The sequence below is a fragment of the Phragmites australis genome, chromosome 5 (assembly GCF_958298935.1).
Source record: "Phragmites australis chromosome 5, lpPhrAust1.1, whole genome shotgun sequence".
Lineage (NCBI taxonomy): Eukaryota > Viridiplantae > Streptophyta > Magnoliopsida > Poales > Poaceae > Phragmites > Phragmites australis.
This window is the reverse complement of record NC_084925.1, coordinates 32,688,418-32,710,030: the sequence shown is the minus strand read 5'-3', so window position 1 is coordinate 32,710,030 and position 21,613 is coordinate 32,688,418. Positions and strand designations below refer to the sequence as shown.

At 45.4% G+C, this 21,613-nt stretch overlaps 1 protein-coding gene across 2 annotated transcripts; it reads right to left on the bottom strand.

The window, feature by feature from the left end:
• Positions 1–15,725: 15,725 nt before the first annotated feature.
• Positions 15,726–19,478, bottom strand: LOC133919311 (putative receptor-like protein kinase At3g47110). 2 transcript variants are annotated; one of them, XM_062363676.1, is made up of 3 exons: positions 19,330–19,478; positions 16,486–19,051; positions 15,726–16,292 (listed from the first exon to the last, which is right to left on the bottom strand). In XM_062363676.1, the coding sequence occupies exons 2-3, from the start codon at positions 17,216–17,218 to the stop codon at positions 15,901–15,903; spliced, it is 1,125 nt and encodes a 374-aa protein (XP_062219660.1). In that variant the 5' UTR covers positions 17,219–19,051; positions 19,330–19,478; the 3' UTR covers positions 15,726–15,900. The 2 variants fall into 2 exon arrangements, with proteins under 2 accessions (XP_062219660.1, XP_062219659.1); XM_062363675.1 differs by lacking the exon at positions 15,726–16,292 and having other exon boundaries at positions 17,180–19,051.
• Between the last annotated feature and the right edge of the window lie 2,135 nt (positions 19,479–21,613).

Below are 21,613 nucleotides of genomic sequence, written 5' to 3'. Positions count from 1 at the left end.
GCCCATATGTCGATGATCACAAACATATGCTGCTTGAAGAGAATCCAGGGCAGACCAAAGCTTGGGTTGTGAGGCAACATATGCAAAGGTTCATGACTCGGTTCTGAGATCGAATCAGATAATCGAGTACTCCTATAAGTGCTCTGATAAAAAAACTGGCATCGTGCCCTATATACACAATTATGACATGTCAAGGGTACGATATAAACGGATACACATTTTACACGGTTGCCTAAGATGAGAAGAGCATATACCAGAAAAGTGATGTCTATATAGATGCTTATGACAACGACATGCAGAGGGGCACATACTACGGTCAAATAGAGGAGATCTGGGAGCTGAACTACTTGGGATTCAAGGTAGCCCTATTTCGATGCCGTTGGGTATATGGGGCAAAGGGCATCACTAATGACAAGTATGGGTTTACTAGCGCTGGGAAAAGACGCATCATCTGAGTTGCAAACGTCGTTGATGAGGAGGAGTTCAATCAATTCGATGAAATTCCCCCTTTTGCTACTGCAGTCATGCCACGTCTTTCGCCAATCGAGGAAACTCCATACATCCGCCCTGACCATAACGAAGGGATCCATGTCAAGAAAGCACGAAAACGGCGAAATTTGAATTTCAGTGTCAAATTTGTAATATTAATGTTAAATTTGTAATATTAATGTCAAATTAGTAATATTAATGCCAAATTTGACTTTTAAGTTATTTGAATTGTTAATGTTAATGTCAAATTTAAATTTTAAGTTTCAAGTTATTTTAATTTGTAATATTCATGTCAAATTTGAATTTGTAATATGAGAAACAAAATGTGATGGGTCATACTCATAGGTGACGGGTGACGTTCATCACCCGTCACCTATGGCTTATGTGCATGTGGCTGAGTCGAAGTAAAAGGTGACGGGTCATCACCCGTCACCTTTTACTTAAAATAAGTGACGGCTGATACTCAGGTGATGGATGACATTTATCACCCGTCACATATGACTTATGTGCATGTGGCCAAGTTGAAGTTTTGTAATATTAATGTCAAATTTGAATTTGTAATATTAGAAGCAAAATGTGATGGATCATACTCATAGGTGACGACGGGTGACGTTCATCACCCGTCACCTATGAATTATGCGCATGTGGCCGAGTCGAAGTAAAAAGTGATAGTGATATTCGTCACCGTCACCTTTTACTTAAAATAAGTGACGGGTGATACTCATAGGTGATGGGTGACATTTATCACCCGTCACCTATGACTTAAATGTATATATAACCTAGCTCTTCCCCGCGCGTGTGCACTCTCATTTTGGCTAAGTGTTTTGGTTGCGCGCGCTAGGGTTCGCCGCCGCCGTGATCATCGCCGTCACCGCCCCCACCTCCGACGCCCTTGACGCACTCTCCGCTATCCCCGACCTCCTCATCCCTTGTCTCAGACTCCCCGACGCGCCGGCCTCCTCCTCCCCGACCACCTCCTCCCCGGTCTCCGACCTCTCCTCCGTGCTGGCCTCCTCCTCCCTGGCCTCCTCCTCCCCAGCCTCTCCTCCCCGCTCAGTGAGTTTTCCTCTTCCTTCCTCTGGATAGTGAGTTGTTTTTGGAGTATTGCTCTGTGATGATGCCCTGGATAGTGAGTTGTTTTTGGAGTATTGCTCTGTGATGATGTAGTTGAACTGAAATTGGGCTCATTATCTAAGCATAATAGCATTTAGGCCTCAATTGTTGCTCTAGACATGTGTGTTGGTGGTACATTCTAAGTTGTTTTTGAAGTATTGCTCTGTGATGATGTAGTTGAACTGAAATTGGGCTCAGAGGAGGCTTGTGATGATGCTACTGTCAGTTTTGTTTTTGATATATGCTATTGTCAGTTTTTTCTTGGCTAAGTATGTTCAGTTCTGGACCCTCTATTTGATCACAGCAGCACTGTCCAGAGACTCTTTTGATTTTTTTTCCAGGCTTTGCTTGCTAGTTGAGAACTTAGGTAATAGCCCAATTGATGATGAGTTCAACAGAACAATTAGGGGGCATGATATTTAATATCTTGGGGCCAATTGTTATAATTGTTACGCATAGTCTGAGAGCAATTTCGTATATGTTTCATGCCTACTTTCAGATCTTTGAGCAATTTCATATATGTTTCATATGTTGTTTCCATATCATGTGTAAAGATATCCATATGGTATGCTCCTGTCATTATTGTATTTATGGAATATATATATATATATATATATATATATATATATGCACTTATTATCACAGTTTTTACAACAATCCACTATATTACTTGATGATGAATTGAGAACATAATATACTAAACTTGATTTCCGATCTGAGCAGTATGATTGCGAGCACTATATTACTCGATGATGAATTGTTGATCTGAGATTGGGCATGTCATGCTAAGTACAATAGTTTCGGCCTGATTACTCTCTAGGTTTTAGTTGGCTTTGGCAGCTCTTGGAGATGAACTAATGTTCACTTGTTATGAGTCTATGCACCTGGAAATCCTGTTGAGTTCATTCTCCCGTGAGCTTCCGTTCTTTTTGGTCCATGGTCTATTGCTACTGCTAGACCTGAGTGTGGTCACTAACTTTGATTCCTAATATTGCAGTTGCTATAGCTTCTAAGTTACTGTCTTTACTTATTTCCTCTCTGTTGGTCAGTGTGTATATGTCGACACACTACTATTGGCTTCTCAGTTCAAAATATGTGAATTCTCTGTTGAAGCAGCAGCAACTTCCATGATGTTTTATCTCTAGAGAGCTATGTTTAGGTTTTGGAAACTAGTTGAGAACTTAGATGCATGCCTAGTCAATGATATGTCTATGTAACAGCTAGGGAGCAGGAACTCTGAGTCCTGGGGCCAACTGTAGTGTTCTGAGAGCAATTCATTTGCAATATCAACCTGTTGCTCAATCATTGTTTTAGACATGATGTATGATTATCGAAATTAGCCTTGATTCCTTTTCTTTCCTCCATCGAGAACAGAATATACTACACTTAATTTTCATGGGGCAGAAGAAGACTGTCACCCCTGAGAAACCAAAAGCACAGAGGACGCTAGCATCGGAGGGCCCCCTGGCACAAGATGGGGCGGATAGGAGCCCAAGCCTGCCCCCAGCGTCCTCCTCCGACAGCAGCGAAAGCCAGTATCACAGTCTAAGCCCTGACCCATCACCGAATCGGGAGAGCCGACGTCGGGCAAGTGACGAAGAATACAATCCCGCCGAAGAGGTATTGATGCGAGTGAGTCAATACATTTTATACTTGTTGAATGGAGGAATATTCTTTGTTTATGTTAACTCCCATTTTTTCTCTGTAGATGATGGTAGCGCAGTCTCCAAACCAGATAGCTGGTAATGTTGCACGAGCCCAAAAGCTAAGGACACAAACACAGTGGCTGATGGACAAGGTTACCATCACGACAATCGATGCTGATGGGCTACCTACAGATGAAAAGACCCTGAATAGATTCTAGAGGGTCGCATGACTCATTGCTCGAGAGAGGGTGCCGATAACGACTAAGTTTGATGACCTCAGCAACGAAGCGAAGAGGGACTTGTTCAATAATGTCGCCATGGAGTATCTGGAGTACCCTGGAAATATGAGCGAGCGTCAAAAGAACGCCGTGGTCAATGTAGCAATGAAAGCGATCGCGAAACTTCACCGAAGCTTTAAGTGCAAGATTGTGAATCGATACTTAGCAAAAATGGGTGACACCCTTCGAGAGCTACAAGCACTTGAAACCGGAAGATTGGGATGCTTTTGTGCAGATGAAGAACTCAGAGCAGTTCAAGAAGGAGAGTGAGGAGAAGAAGCAGTTTCAGGCTAAGAACAAGCATGACCACAGGACCAGTGCAGCCGGGTACGCTGGGAAAAGGGTGAAATGGCAGGCAGAGGACTAGAAATTAGCCAGAGAAGGCTGCGAGAATCCTTGGAATCAATTTCCGGGACAATCACGGTCATATTTCTGTGCATGGGGTGAGCTGTCCGAAAGCGGGGAAATCACATTCAAAAACAGCGAAACCCAGGCAGTCACAGAAAAAGTCAAAGAAAAGGCAGCCGAAGCCAGCCAAGATTCTTTCACCGGGGTCAGGGAACGTGATGTTCTCACAGCGGCGCTGGGAAACCTGGAGCACCCAGGTCGAGTGCGAGGTGTATCAAGTTCTTAGGGTTGGAAATACGACTTTCCCGAAGACATCGGGATGTACAAGAAGAGGAAGAGGTCGGGTGCAATGGACATGGATGCATTGACACGCGACATCACCCAGAAAGTTTACTCAAGTATCATGGGGCATCTTGCAACAAAGGGAATAGTGATCTCCATGCCACAAGATTTTAGCCTCGGAGCTGCAGGGAAGAGTAGCTGCGCCTCTAGGGAAGTCGAGCAACAAGTAGCTGCTGCCGAGACTAAGCCGGATACAATTGACGTGCTAGAAGGGCCCACGCCCTGCAGCCTTATAATCAGGCCTGGCAGGTATCACATCGAGGTTGCAAGGGGCCAGGTTCTTCCAGGCGTCCGTATCTTACATACGGTCCTGATACGTGTAGGCTATGCCGTGGTTACGGTGGACATGGTACATAGAAAATGCCACCGATCTCGTGTTGGAGGTCCCCCCATTGAGGAAATCATAACTCTCGATAAAGATCTTCATCAAAGGATCCAGTGGAAAAGGGGTGACATCATGGTCTCTAGTGCATCCTAGTCTGGACGAGCTCCAAGTGCACCACCGCCACGCTGCTCACTTCCAAAGAAGGCAGCTTCACTGCCTTCTCCTCCTCCTCCAAAGAAGCCGGCTTCACCGCATTCTCCTCCGCATCCGGCAGCCTCGCTTCCAGACCCAATACCGTCTCCCCAGAGAGCCCAAAAAAGAAGAAGGAAAAGGAGGTCTAGAAGAAAGGCTCTAAGAACCGCTGCCGGAGATATAGAAGGCCATTGTACCGACGAAGTCAAAGGCCATTGTACCGGTGAAGCAGTCCACGGACATTGCACCAGTGTGGACTCAGGCCAACACGAAATTCAAATATGGGAAGCCTTTGATGACAGTAGATGAGCTAGCAAGGGTAGGAAAAGCATGTGTTGACCTGCAAAATTACTGCGTACAGGCTTGTAGAGACATCAATGCTTAATCCATAGTCGTACAGTACAAACGACGACACTTCTTAAGTGATCAAGACGGCTACTTCATTGTGGGTTTCAATGACTTATACGACCTCTTCAACCTTGATGGCCTGGACGTATCTTTATTACGGGTCTTCACATTGTAAGTCCCTTGATACTAGATATTCATTAATTAATATCATTAAGTCTTGAATTTAATTGTGTTCTTATCTGTAGACACTTGATGAAAGAAACAATGAAGAACAAGGATCTCTCGCATTTCTTGACCCTAAGACCATTACAATATCGGTCATTCAATTTCACCCCGACTACGCTGTGAATCATGTGGCCAGGACAATGCAACAATACTCAAAAGTGAAGTACCTAATGGGTGCCCACAACACCGGTGGCCATTGGATCTTACTTAACATTTGCCTCGAGTGGGACTTGGTGTTCTGCGTCGACTCATCAAGACCAATATCTACAAAAGGCAAACTTAGATGACACAATAATAGCGCTGTAAAACAGTTCCTTGACACGTAAGTTTTGCCTGTCTTAGTTCACATATTAAACTTTTCTAACATTCAAAGGCTCCATAATCGATCCCTCTTTATGCATGACTTTTGACAAGTACCTTCGAGCTCAACCTGACTACGATGCGAAAGTTGGCCGCAGGCTGACACACAAGACCGGGTACGCAGTAAGTGCTACAAAATAGATTACCAAATATTCTCTGTTGCTATTTTTTTCTTTTCATCTAACAGTAAAGTTTCTTTTCAGCAGTGCCACAAACAACGACCGGGCAACACCTGCGGATTCTATGTTGTGTGGAACATGCTCCTCACGCTCCGAGCGAAGAATATCAAATCCCCCGATGTAAGTTCAATACATGATTATTCGTAACTAATTTTGGAAATTAGTTTAATTCCATAATAACATGACATTGGTTACGCGTTAAATTATGCAGAAATACAAGTTTATGTTTCTCAACGCTGGTGCACTCCCGGATATTCGACGACGGATCGCTGAGTTCATGGTGTTTGAAGTCATCAGCCCACAGGGCGAGTTCCACTATAGAAGCCCTAAGTTGTGAAGTCTTATGTAATTATGAGTTGATCAGAACTTTGTAACATTTGTGATTCTGTAATAAATTCATTTGAACTTCGTAATATTTGCAATTCTGTGATGAAGTGAGTTCTTATACAAGTGTGTTTATCGATATGTATTTGGATGTGTTGCTATGTTTGCAAGGAGAAGATGGTTACCAAATCCTGGCTACGTTCCAGGATGCAGCCAGGAAACAGCTAATTCCTATAGGGCAAGAGAAACATAAGTGACGGGTAAACTGTCTACCCGTCACTTATGTTATTTATAAGTGACAGGTAACTAGGTTACCCGTCACTTATGTTTTTCTCCCAGTACATGGGTATGATTACCCGTCACTTATAGCTTTCTCCCAGTATATGGATGAAAGTCATAAGTGACGGGTAATCTAGGTACCTGTCACTTATTATACGATATAAGTGATGGGTAAAGAGATCACCCGTCACCTATAAATTTCTCCCCAACACATGTGAGACGTTCATAGGTGACGAGTAACAGTTATTACCTGTCATCTTTGTTCATCATTGGTGACAGGTAGGGACCCGTCACCCATGAATGTCATCACCCGTCACTAATATCTGTTTTTCACGTAGTGTGTAGACCGAGTAGTTCACCCAACAAAGATTCTATTAAAAAACCTAGGCAATATGTTTTAACCCTCCTCACTTCTGAAACATGGTCTTGAAGTGGACCACATTCGGTTAGCTAGGTCTCAAATTCAGAATTTGACTCTAATATCATGTTAAGTTTCACGTAGCAACCAGTGCATTCAAAAGACGATTATGGATAAAATGATTAGTTCAGATGGTTTTATATTTTATATCTGTAATAAAAAAAATTCAGGAGCCTCCATCTTATACAGTTCTACATATATTTACTTAATTTAAGGCCTACGAATAGACTGGGGCGTGGTTGGTGCAGACCCAATGACAAAGAAATGGTGATTCAAAATGAGTTAGTTCAAGTGCTTCAAAAATAATCACACCCATATCTAACATGATTTTTACATGCCGGTGCAGTGGTTGCACTAGGTAGTCGGGTACACCCTGGAGTGCAGCACTCCTCTTGGGCATCTGCTTGTACATACGGACGTACCACTTGCTAGCTACCCTATCTTCGGAATCAAACCCAGTAAACTGATCATCAAACGATTGACAGTACTAGAGAGCAGATTGTACAGAGCCAGTACAAACAGCTTCTCCGGTTGTCCCCATTGCCGATTCGGCGGACCGCAAGAAGCCCGCACAAAACGGTTGCGGAGAGAACCACCGAGCCCTACGCCCCTACCGAACGAATCGCAAAATTCTAGACGATGTTCACTGTACTCTCGTACGTGAGCGCACATCTTGTCCGCAAAACTCGAGCTAGCGGCCAGTTGATGCTCGCGACACGATTCACTGGCCTCCGTCTGGCGGCATGCATGGGATCAAACTAACACAATCAGTGTTGGCTGGTCTCAGCACCAAGCCAATGGATCCGGGTGTTTTATGTCCTCTGGTGCGTGACCTGACTGGTTGGATACTTGGATGGTCTCGGAAAGGCTTGAATGGTGACCACCAACGAATCACTTATAATGGCGGTACCGTTGCAGGGAGCTTGGAAGGGTCATTATTCATCACAACAACTGGAATCAAAATTGTGAGATACCACTTATGTCTTTCTTTGTGAGTACAAACTTGCACTTGTAGATTTCGAGTCCGGTGTCATACAACTAAACGGATCTAATCATTCATACATCGAACCAAAAGTTATATGCTGGAGGATTCATAAAAAACCAATTGTGTTAAAATTGAGTTTCACTTGGTAGGTTTGAAATGATTTCTTCAGTTCATCGTTCTGGCAGCAGTTGGAAAGGGAATGAAACCTTAGATAAATGAGTTTTAAAGTCACTTGTTTGGTTAGAATATTGGGATAGGGATAGTTCTTCCTTTTTTTTTAAAAAAAAAGGTATAGTTCTTCCTTTTTCAAAAAAGGGGATAGTTCTTCAAAGTTTCAAATTCAGATATCAAACGCTATTAAAATTTTTGTAAGGGACTGTTGCATCTTTTTATCACTTGTTTTGTTGAAATTCGTGAGGTGATGCAATACTTCAGGAATTCTCCTTAACTCCCTTCCGAAACCCATGCAACAGTCGTATTTAACTGACATGATTTTTTAACTATTTAACGGACACGATTTTCGTAATTGCAAAAAGAAAAACAACTTGATTTTCACATGTTTGTGAAATCAGTGGTTGTAACAGGAGTGCAGGACTGCGGGACTTGGTGCAGCCCCTGGAATACAACGTGCACGGTGCACCTTTTCAAGTGTACTAATCCTGCGTGTTGTATTTCCAACAGCTATACCCGCCACCAAATTGGTATCTCATCTATTACCAGTAAAATGAGCAGAAGATCTACAATTTTAAAGAGCAAATTGGACAAAGTCAGTACAGAGAGCTTACCCTCCACTGCCAGAATCTCCAACTTGGGAGAAACATTGGGCAGAAGGAACGACGACGAATAGCAAGGTTACATACGGTGCCCATGGCCGGCCACTGTACCCGTAGGCGCATGTTTACGCACAACGCATCGCCAGGACTCTAGTGGTCAGTCGCGACTCGTGACACATTCTTTCACGGGCCTCCAGGCGGCAAGGGGACGAGGTCGCAGCAATGGTTCCACGCGTGAATGAGGTTGTGTAGCGCCGTCTTGCGCAGGGGCCGCCGCGCAGCGGTATTTGGCTGGGCTCATCGCGAAACGGTGAGCGATCCATGTGCGCCAGCGCCCTGGCCTAACTGTTTGGATGGTCTCAAAAAAGCTCGAGCGGAGACGACTAGTTCACCAATAATGGCGGTATCCTGTCGGGGAGCATCCAAAAGACAGCTCCGTTTGGAGGAGCTGGAAAAGGTCGTCACAACCGCTGGAATCAAATCGATCGATTGATCACAATTCACATTTGGTGTAGTTCAGAAATTCGTGGATGGAGCCACTGGGTGCTATGCTTCTTTCTACGTGAGAATGCGAACTCGAGGCCTAGTAATCTCCCAATTCCTACGGTAGATTTCTTTTGGGTAGTTGGACATGGTAGTAGCGCAATGCTACCATCCGATTGACCAGTCCGAGGAAAATTCTCCAGCAGTAGCACCAGTTCGGGGAGCTCGCTGTATGGAGCGCGAGCAAAAAGATCCCTCACGTCGGACGGCCCAGCAATCGGGTGCTGTACTGCTGTGGGCCATAGACGGCCCAGTAAATGGAGGCGATCGGCCCGCGATCACAGGTATGTTTTTTCTTTTTCCTTTTTGCTAATCCTTGTTATTAATTCACTATTTTGTAAAGGAAGATTAAATTGTAATATTTTGTGTCTTCTATATGAATTCAATAATTTAAATTAATTGATTAAAAAAAATTCAAAGATAGTTCAATAATTTGGTTTGGCATGCTCAATTTTTATGAATTTTTTTGAAACACCTCTCGTATTAGATTTGTTGATTTTTTTCAAGAATTCAAAAAATATTGAACATATATGTTCATATCAGATCTCTTTTTTGTTGCATTAATTATGAACACCAACATGGTTTAGACGGATTTAAAAATGGATAAATAGTTTAAGAGAAAAATACATTTGAAGTTTGAGATACAAACTAATCTCCAATCCTCTTCAACTAACTGGAATTTGACATGTGCCCTCCAACCCATCCGACTCATGCCCACAGACTCGCTTCGCGCTCGTGCCAGCCCACTTGCACCCGCTTGAATTTTTATTATATTTTTTTTAATATTTGCAAAATTACATACCTGTTTCAAAATTTAATAAGAATTGGCTAATGTCTTCGTTCATCGGTCGAGAGCAAGGTTTCGCATCATGAATAGGCGACATCTTATGGGCCTCACTAAATCTCCAGACAGAATTGAAAAATAACGGTGACCTGGCGGCCACGTGTACATTTCGCCCGTTCACCGGGCGAGACCTTGCTCTTGCCCAGTGAACGAACAAGATCTCTCTGGCAATGCCCCCCCCCCCATGGGCTCACCCAAAAGGTGTCACCCCCTGTTCGGGCGAGACCTTTTGGGTATAAAATGCGGCTGCACCGCCTCTACCGAGAGAGAGGGGGAGGGAGAAGAGACCGCTGAGAGGGAGAGGAGAGGAGAGGAGAGGAGGAGAAGGGATGGGAGGGAGGGGAAATTGAAGGCAAAACCCTGCCAAAGGAAGAATGTATGCTTTTTTATCTATTTTTTTCTTTTACAAATCTGGTAGGATAGCCACTAGTGCTAGGTTTTGATATAAGTAAGAGGTTAGATCTAAGGTATATTCTAAGGACATTCTAATAAGGAGGCAGGAGACCGAGTTTCAAAGGCGTGAAGAAGATATACAAGGCGTGAAACACTCCTGCGCCAGCAAAAAGAGGCCGAGCTCGAAGCAGCACATCAACAATGGGGGAGACATCTGGGTCCACCCAGTAGAAACATTTTCCTATCCACATCAATGCAATATTACCTCTACTTTGTGTTTACCCGCGAACATGCAACCGTGATAATAAAATGACAGCTTGTACTAGAACTGGTCACATTAGTAAACATGTACTCCATTTTTAGACCTAGCCATTTTGGACCTAGCCTTTTCAGACCTGCTATTTTCAGAAGAAGCCTTTTCAGAAATAGCCTTCTCCTCCGTAGCATTTTCAGACCTAATCTTTTCAAACCTAGGCTTTTCAAAAGTAGCTTTTTCAGAAGCAGACTTTTTAGATCTAGCCTTTTTAGATGTAGGATTTTCAGAAGTAGTCATTTCAATTGATACGACCAATCCTTACTGCAAAATCAACTACTTTCCTAGGGTCGATTTCCGTGGACTTAGTCCGTGTACCAACACAAATCCGCTATATATATAGATGATCTCGGCCACATGTAGAACCAAACCACCAGCCTCAACCTCCACAACTCCGACAAAAATGGTATCAGATTCATTCTCCAAGAAATACATACCGGATACTACGCCTTATGAGGTCGAATTGCCTATGTGCTGGTGTGGAGATATTTGTAGGGTGATGAAGCTCTCCGAGTTCTCCTACACCTATGGAAGCAAGTTTTTCATGAGCCACAACTACAAGTATGATCCACCCCAAGGAAGCACAAATGTTGGTTCATGCTGTCAGGTAATAACTTCTGGCTAAACTACTCCAAAAACAACTAAGATTTACGACTTAATATTTTGATCTTATTTGCAGTGGTCGTCACCATTATGTGACTTCTTACAGTGACTGGATACTGAGCAGTCGGAAGCGGATGTGTTTCTCCTTCACACTGAGCACCGCGCCATTTGGAGATGTTTCTATGAGATGGAAGCTAACGAAAGAAGAGAGGCTACGCGCAAGCACATTCAGGAGGATCAGTATAAGATAAGGGAGGAGAATAATCGTATGATGGTGGAGGCCCGTGAGGCGGAGAGGGAGAGGAATCGTGAGAGGGTACGTCAGGCGCGCAAGGCATGACCGGAAGAAACGAGGAAGAGAAAGTACCCACGTTGCACTCAGTAGACCATATGTTGTAATCTTGTTGTTTATATTTCATTAGGTATGTTAGGTTTAGACACGAAACATGTTTGATCGTTTATCGTACATACCACCATGTACGTCGCAGCTCTAATTAAAATCACTATGTTCAAACTTCTGTTTCCATCAACTCCGGGTATGCAAAATATCGCACAAACATCAAATGCCATTGGACGAATTGACAAAAAAAAAAACTGAGTACGAGCACTTATTCTACCGCAAACAAAATTAAATTTGGGCACAACAAGATGTTTCCCATTCATTGGGTGACATCTTACTGTCACTTTATTATTGGGTGACATAAAGATATCACCCAAACACTGGGCAAGATCAAGGTGTCACCCGTTCATCAGGCAGGAGCAAGATCTCATCCCATAAACAGGCGATGCCTTCAACCACGCTAGCCTGTCACGTCAATGTGTCACCTATTCATGGGACAAGACTTTACTCTTGCTCGATGAACGAGCGACAATAGCCTATTCTTACTAAATTTTGAAACAGACATGTAATTTTAATAATATTATATATATATATATTTATATAAATAAATATATAATTTCCACCCACTTCTCCATGAATTGTAGCCATACTAGAGGCCCAGCGTGAATCTCAACACTGATCCACATCGAAGCACTTTTTGGACGCGCACATGTATATGTTTTTGCCAATTCGGCCTTCGTACAATATGAATTATGAATTAATGATTCCCAGCCCAACATGGGTGGGCTTTCTGAGGACAATCAAGATAAACAAGGGTTGGATCCAGTTGGCCTGTTCAGCAAGCCTATTCATGCTGCATGTTGTAGCCCGCAACCCAACAGGGTTCGAGCGCAAGACATGAGCGATCCAAACTAGTCATAGTGTCATGGCCCATCCAACCGGCCAACCTCTTTGACCCTGCCAATGAACGGCCGAGCTGGGCACATACGCACAGCTGCGATATGGCAAGCCTTCCACGGTTCCACCACGTAGTTGCGAAAGGCGCTCTGCGCATGAAGGCGCGGCGGGAGGCAGCTGCAGCCGAAGCATGACGTCCGACGATGCACAGTCCAGCACGCAGCGGACCAACAGCAGCATGAATGGTATGTAAAGGATCTCATTCTTCCTTACTCTTCGAAGTGAAATTGTAGGTGATATTTGTAGCTTCGAATTTGGGCGAAGGGATTGGGATTCGATCTGCTTTTAGCTAGGCTCCAAACTTGCAGTTGGATTAGGCGATTAGCAATCCATGTAACCTGATATATGCATTGTGTGTGTAGTGATCGCAACAACGAGCTGTCTAAAAAACTCGATTAGGGATAGCAATTTAACTCGATTACCCGTGGGTAAATACCTTAATAGAGTTGGGTATGTCCTAAATTTGCTACCCGTGGTACGTTCGTGGACGAAAAACTCTGCCCGACAGGTATATGGGCATGGGTATGGGTAAGACCTTCTCGTACCCCGTAGCACCCATTTACCCATCTAAACATATGATATGTGGGTCCAGTTCATTGGTCCCACTCACAAGCCCATCACCCATTCATCCCATTTGCCCATCACCCCCGATCCCTTATCCCTAGTGCCACCCTCTAGGCTCCAGCGCTCACCCACCCAATGGCCAGCCACCACCTCAGTTCTCCTTCCTCCATCCGTTGCACGAGAGCCTTTCCAGCCCACCACCTGAGAGCCTCGTCACCCGAGATCCTCACCGCCCTAGAGCCCTGCTCATAGCCGGTGATGCCGAATCCCTCCTCGTGACCGCTGCCTAAGATCCCCACCGCCGCACCACCTGAGAGCACATTCACCCCATAGCTTGAGATCCCCACCGCCCCGTCACCGGAGATACTCGCTGCCCCGCCGCCCGAGATCCCCACCACCTCGTCACCTGAGATCCCCACAGTCCCGCCGCCTCAGAGCACAGCTGCCCCGCTGCCTCGTTGTTTGAGAGCCCCATCACCCGAGATCCTCGCTGCTACCGCTCGAGATCCCCACCGCACCAGAGAACCGCTGCCCGAGATCCCCACCACCGGCGACGTCCGATTCCCGATCCACCCTCACGCACGAGACGCCCTATTTCCCGATCTGGTGGGTAAACGGGTATGCTCGTGGGCAATGGGTACCCACAGGTGATGAGTTTGTTCTCGGCTCTTTGCTCGTGGCTGCCCATTGGTATGCCTGTGGGCGGAAAAAAATGGCGGGTACGGGTATGGGGAGCACTATCCGTATCCGTCATACCCAATTTCCATCGCTATTTGAGATACTTTGTCAAATCCTTAATGCTTTATCAAAGACTTATTTCCAAATGCTTTGTTTTAAAGGACAGAAAGAGTGTTGCCGATTTTTTCATAGAAGAAGAGAAATGACCCAGTTTATAAGGAAAACTAGGCCCAAAAACCTCACAACTGCGCGGTTTAAATGAAAATCGATAGGCAACCCCAAGACGACAATACGACCTTAACTCGAAACAGATGCCCACACCAAAAGGCGCAACCAAACAACAAACAGGTCCAACCCAGCTCAACTCGTGCGCTAACCAACCAAATGACTATCTCCTTCACAACTTGGTCGGCAGAGCTCTGCTCCCACGCTGCCATAACACAGCTTGATCGGCGGAGCCTTGCTCCCACGCCGCATCTCTTTGTCACAAAAGTCAGTAGCACATCGCTTCGGAGGAGCACGCATTGGAACAAATCACTGTCAAGAAGCGCCAATCAAGAATGAAGAGCTGCCGTGAATCAAGGACGTAGGGGAAAACCTACAGAAGAAACCGATGGCTCAAATCAAACTTGACCAAGCCATCACTAAGCCGATGACCACCGTAACGCGAGAATTGCAGCTGCAGAGCGACGCCTCCAAGGAGGACATGATATCGAGTCACCGTTGTCGCCCGTCCAGTTGCCCGAACAAGGTTTTCACCTAGAAGGTCCAGGGGAGGGGAGTGGGGAGACGCCCTGACAACGCCTCCAAGAAGGAGAACGACACCCGAGGGCGTCGCCAGCTCCCACTTCCCGCCCCTTGCGCACGGCCAACCTACGCAAGGTCCATGCCCAAAGTAGCAGCAACGCCACCACCTCACAGCCACGCTATCCCACGCTCATCCCAGCATCACGAAGCTCCCCACAGGCCCAACCTGTAGAAGAGGGGGAGGCCGGACAAGGGGAGGAGCAACGCAAACGCCAGGCATCGAGACCAACACGGTGCCGCCACCATCGGACGCAACGCCATAACCTCACAACTGCACCATCTCACGGCCATCCCAGTGTCATGAAGTTCCCCACAGGCCTAACCTACAGAAGAGGAGGTCGGGCAAGGGGAGGAGCAACGCAAACGCTAAGAGCCGAGACTGGCACGGTGCCACCTCCACCGAATGCTAGGCAGAGCAGCAGAAGGAGGGGTGACCACCGCCGAAGGCGCCATGCAAGCGGACCCGCTAAAGGCAACAGGTCACCGCCCACCGCTACCAGCACCGACGCCGAAGCGAACTGAAGGCCCCGCGACATCGGGTGCCCGAAAGCAGGTCACCGCGTTACCCCCTCCCCCCCTCCCGCGCTCACACGGAGCGCAACGGCCACATCGCCCAGCAGCATGGCGCCCTGCAGTGCCAAACGAGCTGCCTCGTGTTAATGGCCATACCCACGATGGTGGCTTCGCAAGGAGGCAGCCACCGTGGCTGTGCCAAGGGTGCGCAACATGCCCACGCAACCCGGATCCGGCCGGGAGCACAACAGGGACGCACACGGTGACCAGCACCGCCGCGACCATGCTCAATGCGACGTGTGCAGCTCGGGCAAAGCAACGGAGCTGCCGGGGTAGATCCGGCGAGAGGATCACGGCCCGGCAATCCCCAAATGACGGAGAAGAACCATCGAGCAGGAGAGGAGAAAAGGAGGGGAAAAAAGAGGGGGGGGGGGGGGGGGGGGCGCTGCCGCCGGAGCAGGGCGCCGATGGCGACGACGGCCAGGCAGGATGCGGCAGGGGGGACGCTAGACGGCGGAGGTGAGTCGCCCTGAGGGGAACAACACGAGGCACAGATAAACGACTTGTAGCCCACCACATATAGCTTCCTAGCAGGGGCGCAGGGCAGCTCATCAATTTCAGCATGCCACTCGTTGCTAATCTCATCTTTATGATTATTGGCTACTGTGTTGACAGAAAAACTAAGCTAATATCCAAGCTCCATGGAGTGTTGTAAATCCATCTAGCAAACAAGAACTTGCTCGTCCTTGATCGCTCGAACATATGACCTTCTGATTGAGTGCAAGTTGATGGCTACTTCTCTCATGTTCATTCGTTCTCTTGGCGATAGACGCGTGCAAGAAAGAACAACTTGCAGGAGAGACAAGAAACATCGATCCGCCTCATTTTTTGATTCCACTGCTGCTTGGATAAAGCCCTTGCATTCTTCTCGGAGATGGACATCAATAATATGTAACAATTTATCTGGAAAGTTCCTCTCCACAAAGCTAACCATGGTGAGTTCATCCTCAAACACAGAATCGGTTGGTCTTTTGCCTATTATCATCTCCAAAAGTACTATTCCAAAACTGTAAACATCCCCACAGGTTGATGCATGAATACTTTGAGCATACTCTGAAAATAAACATAAAACCACTGATTAGTTCAATCTAAAGTCAAAATATTCATGTGCATAACAGATTGCCTTTTACAAATACAGGACTTGACAATATATATATATATATATATATATATATATATATATATATATATATATAGAGAGAGAGAGAGAGAGAGAGAGAGAGAGAGAGAGAGAGAGAGAGAGTACCTGGAGCGATGTATCCGATAGTTCCCGTCACAGGGACTGAATTATTAGGACCAGCGTGTCCAACTTTTGTTGACCTAGCATCAAGAACTAAACTTGCAATGCCAAAGTCTCCTAAATGGGCATTCATATCATCATCAAGAAGGATATTAGTTGGTTTCAGATCACAATGGACAATAGGCCTTCCACAGTCATGGTGTAAGTAGGCCAATGCGTCAGCTATGCCAACAGCTATGTTCATTCTTTGAACTAAGCCCAAACATTTTGTAGGTAAACCAGCACGTCTGTGATGCAACCATGTGTCCAAATTCCCATTTTGCATGAACTCATAAATAAGCGCTTTGAAATCGTTACCTGTATTGTCTATTGTTGAACAAGCAGTTAGGATAGAAAGAAGGTTCCGGTGACGGATTCTTCTCAACACCTCACATTCTGATGCGAAACTTTTGTCTGCATACCTCATCTCAAGGACAGAAACCTTAATAGCCACTTGCATTTTAGCTTGAGTCAAATTTCCTTTGTAAACTGATCCATAGCTTCTTCTCCCTACTAGGTTTGACTCGGAGAAGTTTCCTGTAGCTTGGGCTAGGTCCTTGTAAGAAACTTTAGGGAATTGCTTACCGAAAGAAAGCAGCAATATGTATGGTCCTCTTGATGTCTTGTTCCCATGGATTATAATGTAAATGAACATTATGAGTGACATGAACCCAAATATTGGGATCAATATTTTGACCATTTAGTTTACGATTTCTACTTTCCTTCTACATACAACATGGCATGCGGGCATATGCAAATCCATGGCTCCTCCACACAGTCCCCGGTTGCCATCGAGTGAAACAATTGTAGCATTATCAAATATACCACTGTTTGGTATTTCTCCTTGGAAATTATTGTAAGAAAGGTCTAGTTTAGTGAGAGACTTTAGATCATTTAGACAAGTTGGCATGGGGCCTGATAAATTGTTATGGGAAAGATTGAGCAGGCTCAAGCTCTTTAGATTGCTGAAGGTAATTGGAATGTTTCCTGTAAGACAATTTTGGTCTATTCGAATGGTGTATATCTGTTGAAACTGGCCCAAAGTTTCAGGAATTTCTCCACTAAATTTGTTTGCTGAAAGGTCTATTCAGTGAGTTGTCTAAAGTTACCAAACTCAGCAGGTATGCTTCCTTGGAAACTGTTATAGCTAAGGTTCAACATCAATATTGGTTTAAGGTCCCAAGCTAGGTGGCACAAAACCAGTGAGTTTATTGTTCGCAAGAGAGAGAAATATCAACTGTGTAAGATCGCTAATGGAAGGTGGAATTGTCCCAATGAAGTTGTTCGATCGGAGATTTAAATGTTGCAGATTCGTCAGCTTTCCGATCCAGTCTTCAATTGTACCGGTAAGATTGTTGAAATCTAGTGCGAGGCGAATTAAACCATTCAATTTTTTTATACTTGGGGGGACTATTCCTGATAGGTTGTTTCCACCCATTTGTAGATGTGTAAGATTGGTGGACAAATTAGCAATCGAATTTGGTATGGCTCCATGTAGCTGATTATTAGACAAATAAAGTTCATTTAGGAAACTACAATTTGCCAGGGCATGGAAGAATTCCCAGCCTTCATTATCCCTTGCTTCAAGCTTGTTTTCCCCAAGGTTTAGATAATTCAGCTGTAAAAGCTTCCCAAAAGAGCTTGGGATTTGGCCAGTGAAATAATTACTTGATAGATCTATTTGTTCTAGACCTGACGGATTGCCTAGGGAAGCTGGAATGTGACCGTCAAAATGGTTGCTTCCCAAGTACAATAACGTGAGATTAGGAAGGGCATCGCCAATGTTAGATGGCAATGTGTTGCCTAGCATATTGCTCGCCAAGGATAATTCCTGAAGAGAAGATATATTAGATAGAGTTTGTGGGATTCCACCTGATAGGTTATTTTGGTCTAGGTACAACTGCACTATGTTTGACATTTGCCAAATCTCGTGGGGAATTCTTCCATTGAGTTGATTTTCTGAAAGAGCAAGTACTAGTAAAGTAGTGATGTTTCCGAGGGCCGCTGGGATGCCCCCGGTGAGATTGTTATGGATAAGGTTGATACCTGCTAGCTTGGTAAGAAAACCTATTTTAGGAGGAATAACACCCGTGAGGTTGTTATAAGATAGATCTAGGTAGGCTAAGTTGGAACAGTTTGTTAGTGCGTCAGGAATAACGCCGTTTAAAAGGTTGCTTTCAAGATGAAGCGTGTCAAGGGAGGTCAGGTTTCCAAGAGAGGGTGAGATTTGGCCAGCCAAGTTTTGTCCGGTGAGGTTGAGCTCCGTGACGCGCCATGGTCGCGTTGAGCTGCAGTTCACACCATTCCACTGACAGAAGTGGGTATCGGGGTTCCAATTGCTCAAGGCTCCTTTTGGATCGCTGGTGATACCCCGTTTGAATTCTAGTAGTGAGTGAAAATCTTCGCTGTTCTCATGAACTGCATAGCAATGGATGTTGCCAATTCCATAACAAAGCAGTAGCAACGGCAGTACTATAAGCACGGCGAGTTTCGCCGGCTGCTTGAAGTAACACATGAGGCACTTAATCGTCACCTGCAAAAATAAAGCATAAACTTGACGGCGTATTTCTAGAGGAACTAAGTTGCGTTCATGCTATGATCAGAGCTATGAGCAAGCTTACAATCCTCTCGAATTCTTCTACAGCATGCAAGTGTGTGCTATCTTCTAAGATTATTAGTCAATTTTCTTTTTTCTTTTTCAGAAACGGAAGGTGGACACCCCATTCTATTGAGAACCCTGACAGAGTTACAGAAATTAACAAGCTAAAGCGGATAATTAAGTAGGAGCACTAGAGAGAGAGAGAAGGGTACCTTTGCTCTGCCGGCAGGCTTTTTGATCTACTTTGTTTTGCTTGGTAGTGCGTGTTTGAACTGTGAGCTTTAAGTTGGATGCTCAGCTGGTTGAGGCTCCAAGGGGTTTAAAAACACTTTTACAGCGGTGTTGCATCCACACACTTGCATTGTCAGTTCACGTCTTATCCTAGCTTGACCGCCGCTGCAGCGAAGACCCCGAGTCTGTCAAACTCACCAGTTACCGCCACAATTCAGTTTCCATCTCCACCCAGCGGCCAGCGCCGCCGTCGCTTTTTGAGCTGGTCAAGGTTGTTGCGGCGTGTCTAGCCTCGAACCCCAGCAGGACAAGAGATATTCTAGGCTGATGTGCGATCTGTCTTGTGCGGTTTCGATGCTAACAAAATTGAGCTCGTGGAATGGTCTACCGGCACAAAATTCTCGTTTTCAAATCAGATTTTTTTTTTTTGGTGTGTGTGATGATCGCGCTTCCAGAATGTGTTGTATGGATATAATTCCTTCATAGATATTCTTAGATAGGGTAGCGGGTCAAATCAACTTGTATGTATCCGATTTGGATAAGAATAGTGTGTACAATGCCGTGTTTTGTACGATTTTTGCAAATGGTGAATATGGTTCGAATTAGATAAATATCTAGCGAAATAACTTCTTTTATGAAGAGGTGAAATGCACACGCTTCACTTTTTATATAAAAAACGCTCATTTCAGCACGAGATAAATATAAGATATCCCTAAAGAGCCAAATACACAGTCTTCGGGGTGTTTTTCCTGAAGTTTAATTTTTTTAGTTCAAACTCTGATAAATTTGTATAGCATGTTTTATTCACAAGTTCTGTACACTGAGTAGTTCACCCAACTAAGATTCTATTAAAAAAACCTAGGCAATATGCTTTAACACTCCTCGCTTCCGAAACATGGTCTTGAAGTGGACCACATTCGGTTAGCTAGGTCTCAAATTCAGAATTAGTGTCTCTAATATCATGTTAAGTTTCAGAATTTGTGCATTCAAAAGACGATTATGGATAAAATGATTAGTTCAGATGGTTTTCTGTTTTATATCTGTAATAAAAAATTCAGGAGCCTCAGTCTTATACAGTTCTACATATATTTACTTAATTCAAGGACTACAAATAGGCTGGGACGTGGTTGGTGCAGACCCAATAACAAAGAAATGTTGATTCAAAATAAGTTAGTTCAAGTGCTTCAAAAATAATCACACCCTTATCTAACATGACTTTTACATGCCGGTACAGTGGTGGCACTAAGTAGTCGGGTACACCTGGAATGCAGCACTCCTCATGGGCATCTGCTTGTACATCCGGACGTACCACTTGCTAGCTACCCTATCTTCGGAATCAAACCTAGTAATCTGATCATCAAACGATGGACAGTACTAGAGAGCAGATTGTACAGAGCCAGTACAAACAGCTTGTCTTGTCCCCATTACCGATTCGACGGACCAATGTAATCACTACGACAGGTGTGGGAGGAGTGGTTGGACGTGACAGGCTACACTCCCTCTTAAATGCAGCATCGAGTCTCCCACCGATTGACACCTCACCGTAGAGCCCTCGTGGGGTCCACCAGCAAGGGGTTTCTTAGGTCTTCGAGGAATTCTGGGTACTCGGTGGGCAACTATTCATGGGCCCGAGCACCCTCTCCCAGATTCGTCTCTTCTCGGGTCCTCGGGGAACTCCGGATACTCGTGGGCCAACTGTTCATGGCCCCAAGCATCCCTCCCGGAACTGGCTCTTCTCGTGTCCTCGGGGAACTCTGGGTACTCGGGGGCCAACTGTTCATGGCCTCGGGCACTTCTCCCGGAACTGGGTCTTCTCGGGTCCTCGGGGAACTCTGGATACTCAGGGACCAACTGTTCTTGGCTCTGAGCGCCCCTCCCAGAACTGTCTTTTCTCGGCCCTCGGGGAGATGGTCCTCGAGGGATGGCAGCACATGGCATTGTGTTGTCCTGACCTTGGGACTCAGGAACCCCTGGTTCCCATATCACTGACAGATGCCTCTCTGCGAGGGGGAGGCGAGCGGTAGGGCCGCTTGCCATTGTCCTGCCCTCGCCGGGCGCGGTCCTCCTATTCTCGGTTGGCCCTCTGGCCCTGGATCACACTGCAGAGGTCACGTTGGCGAAGAAAGTCACGCGAGTCAGCGGTTTGGGTATCCCAACGTGACAGGGTTCTCCTAGTACCCCCCATTATAGTAGGGGCATGGGATTTGTCCTACTGTGTGGCCTGTTGTGATTCCTGGTGACCACGGCTGTCATCAATCCTGGTAA

Bases quoted from the DNA above. Each gene is read 5' to 3' on its own strand.
- LOC133919311 (XM_062363675.1), bottom strand. From the start codon at position 19,033: ATGTGTTACTTCAAGCAGCCGGCGAAACTCGCCGTGCTTATAGTACTG.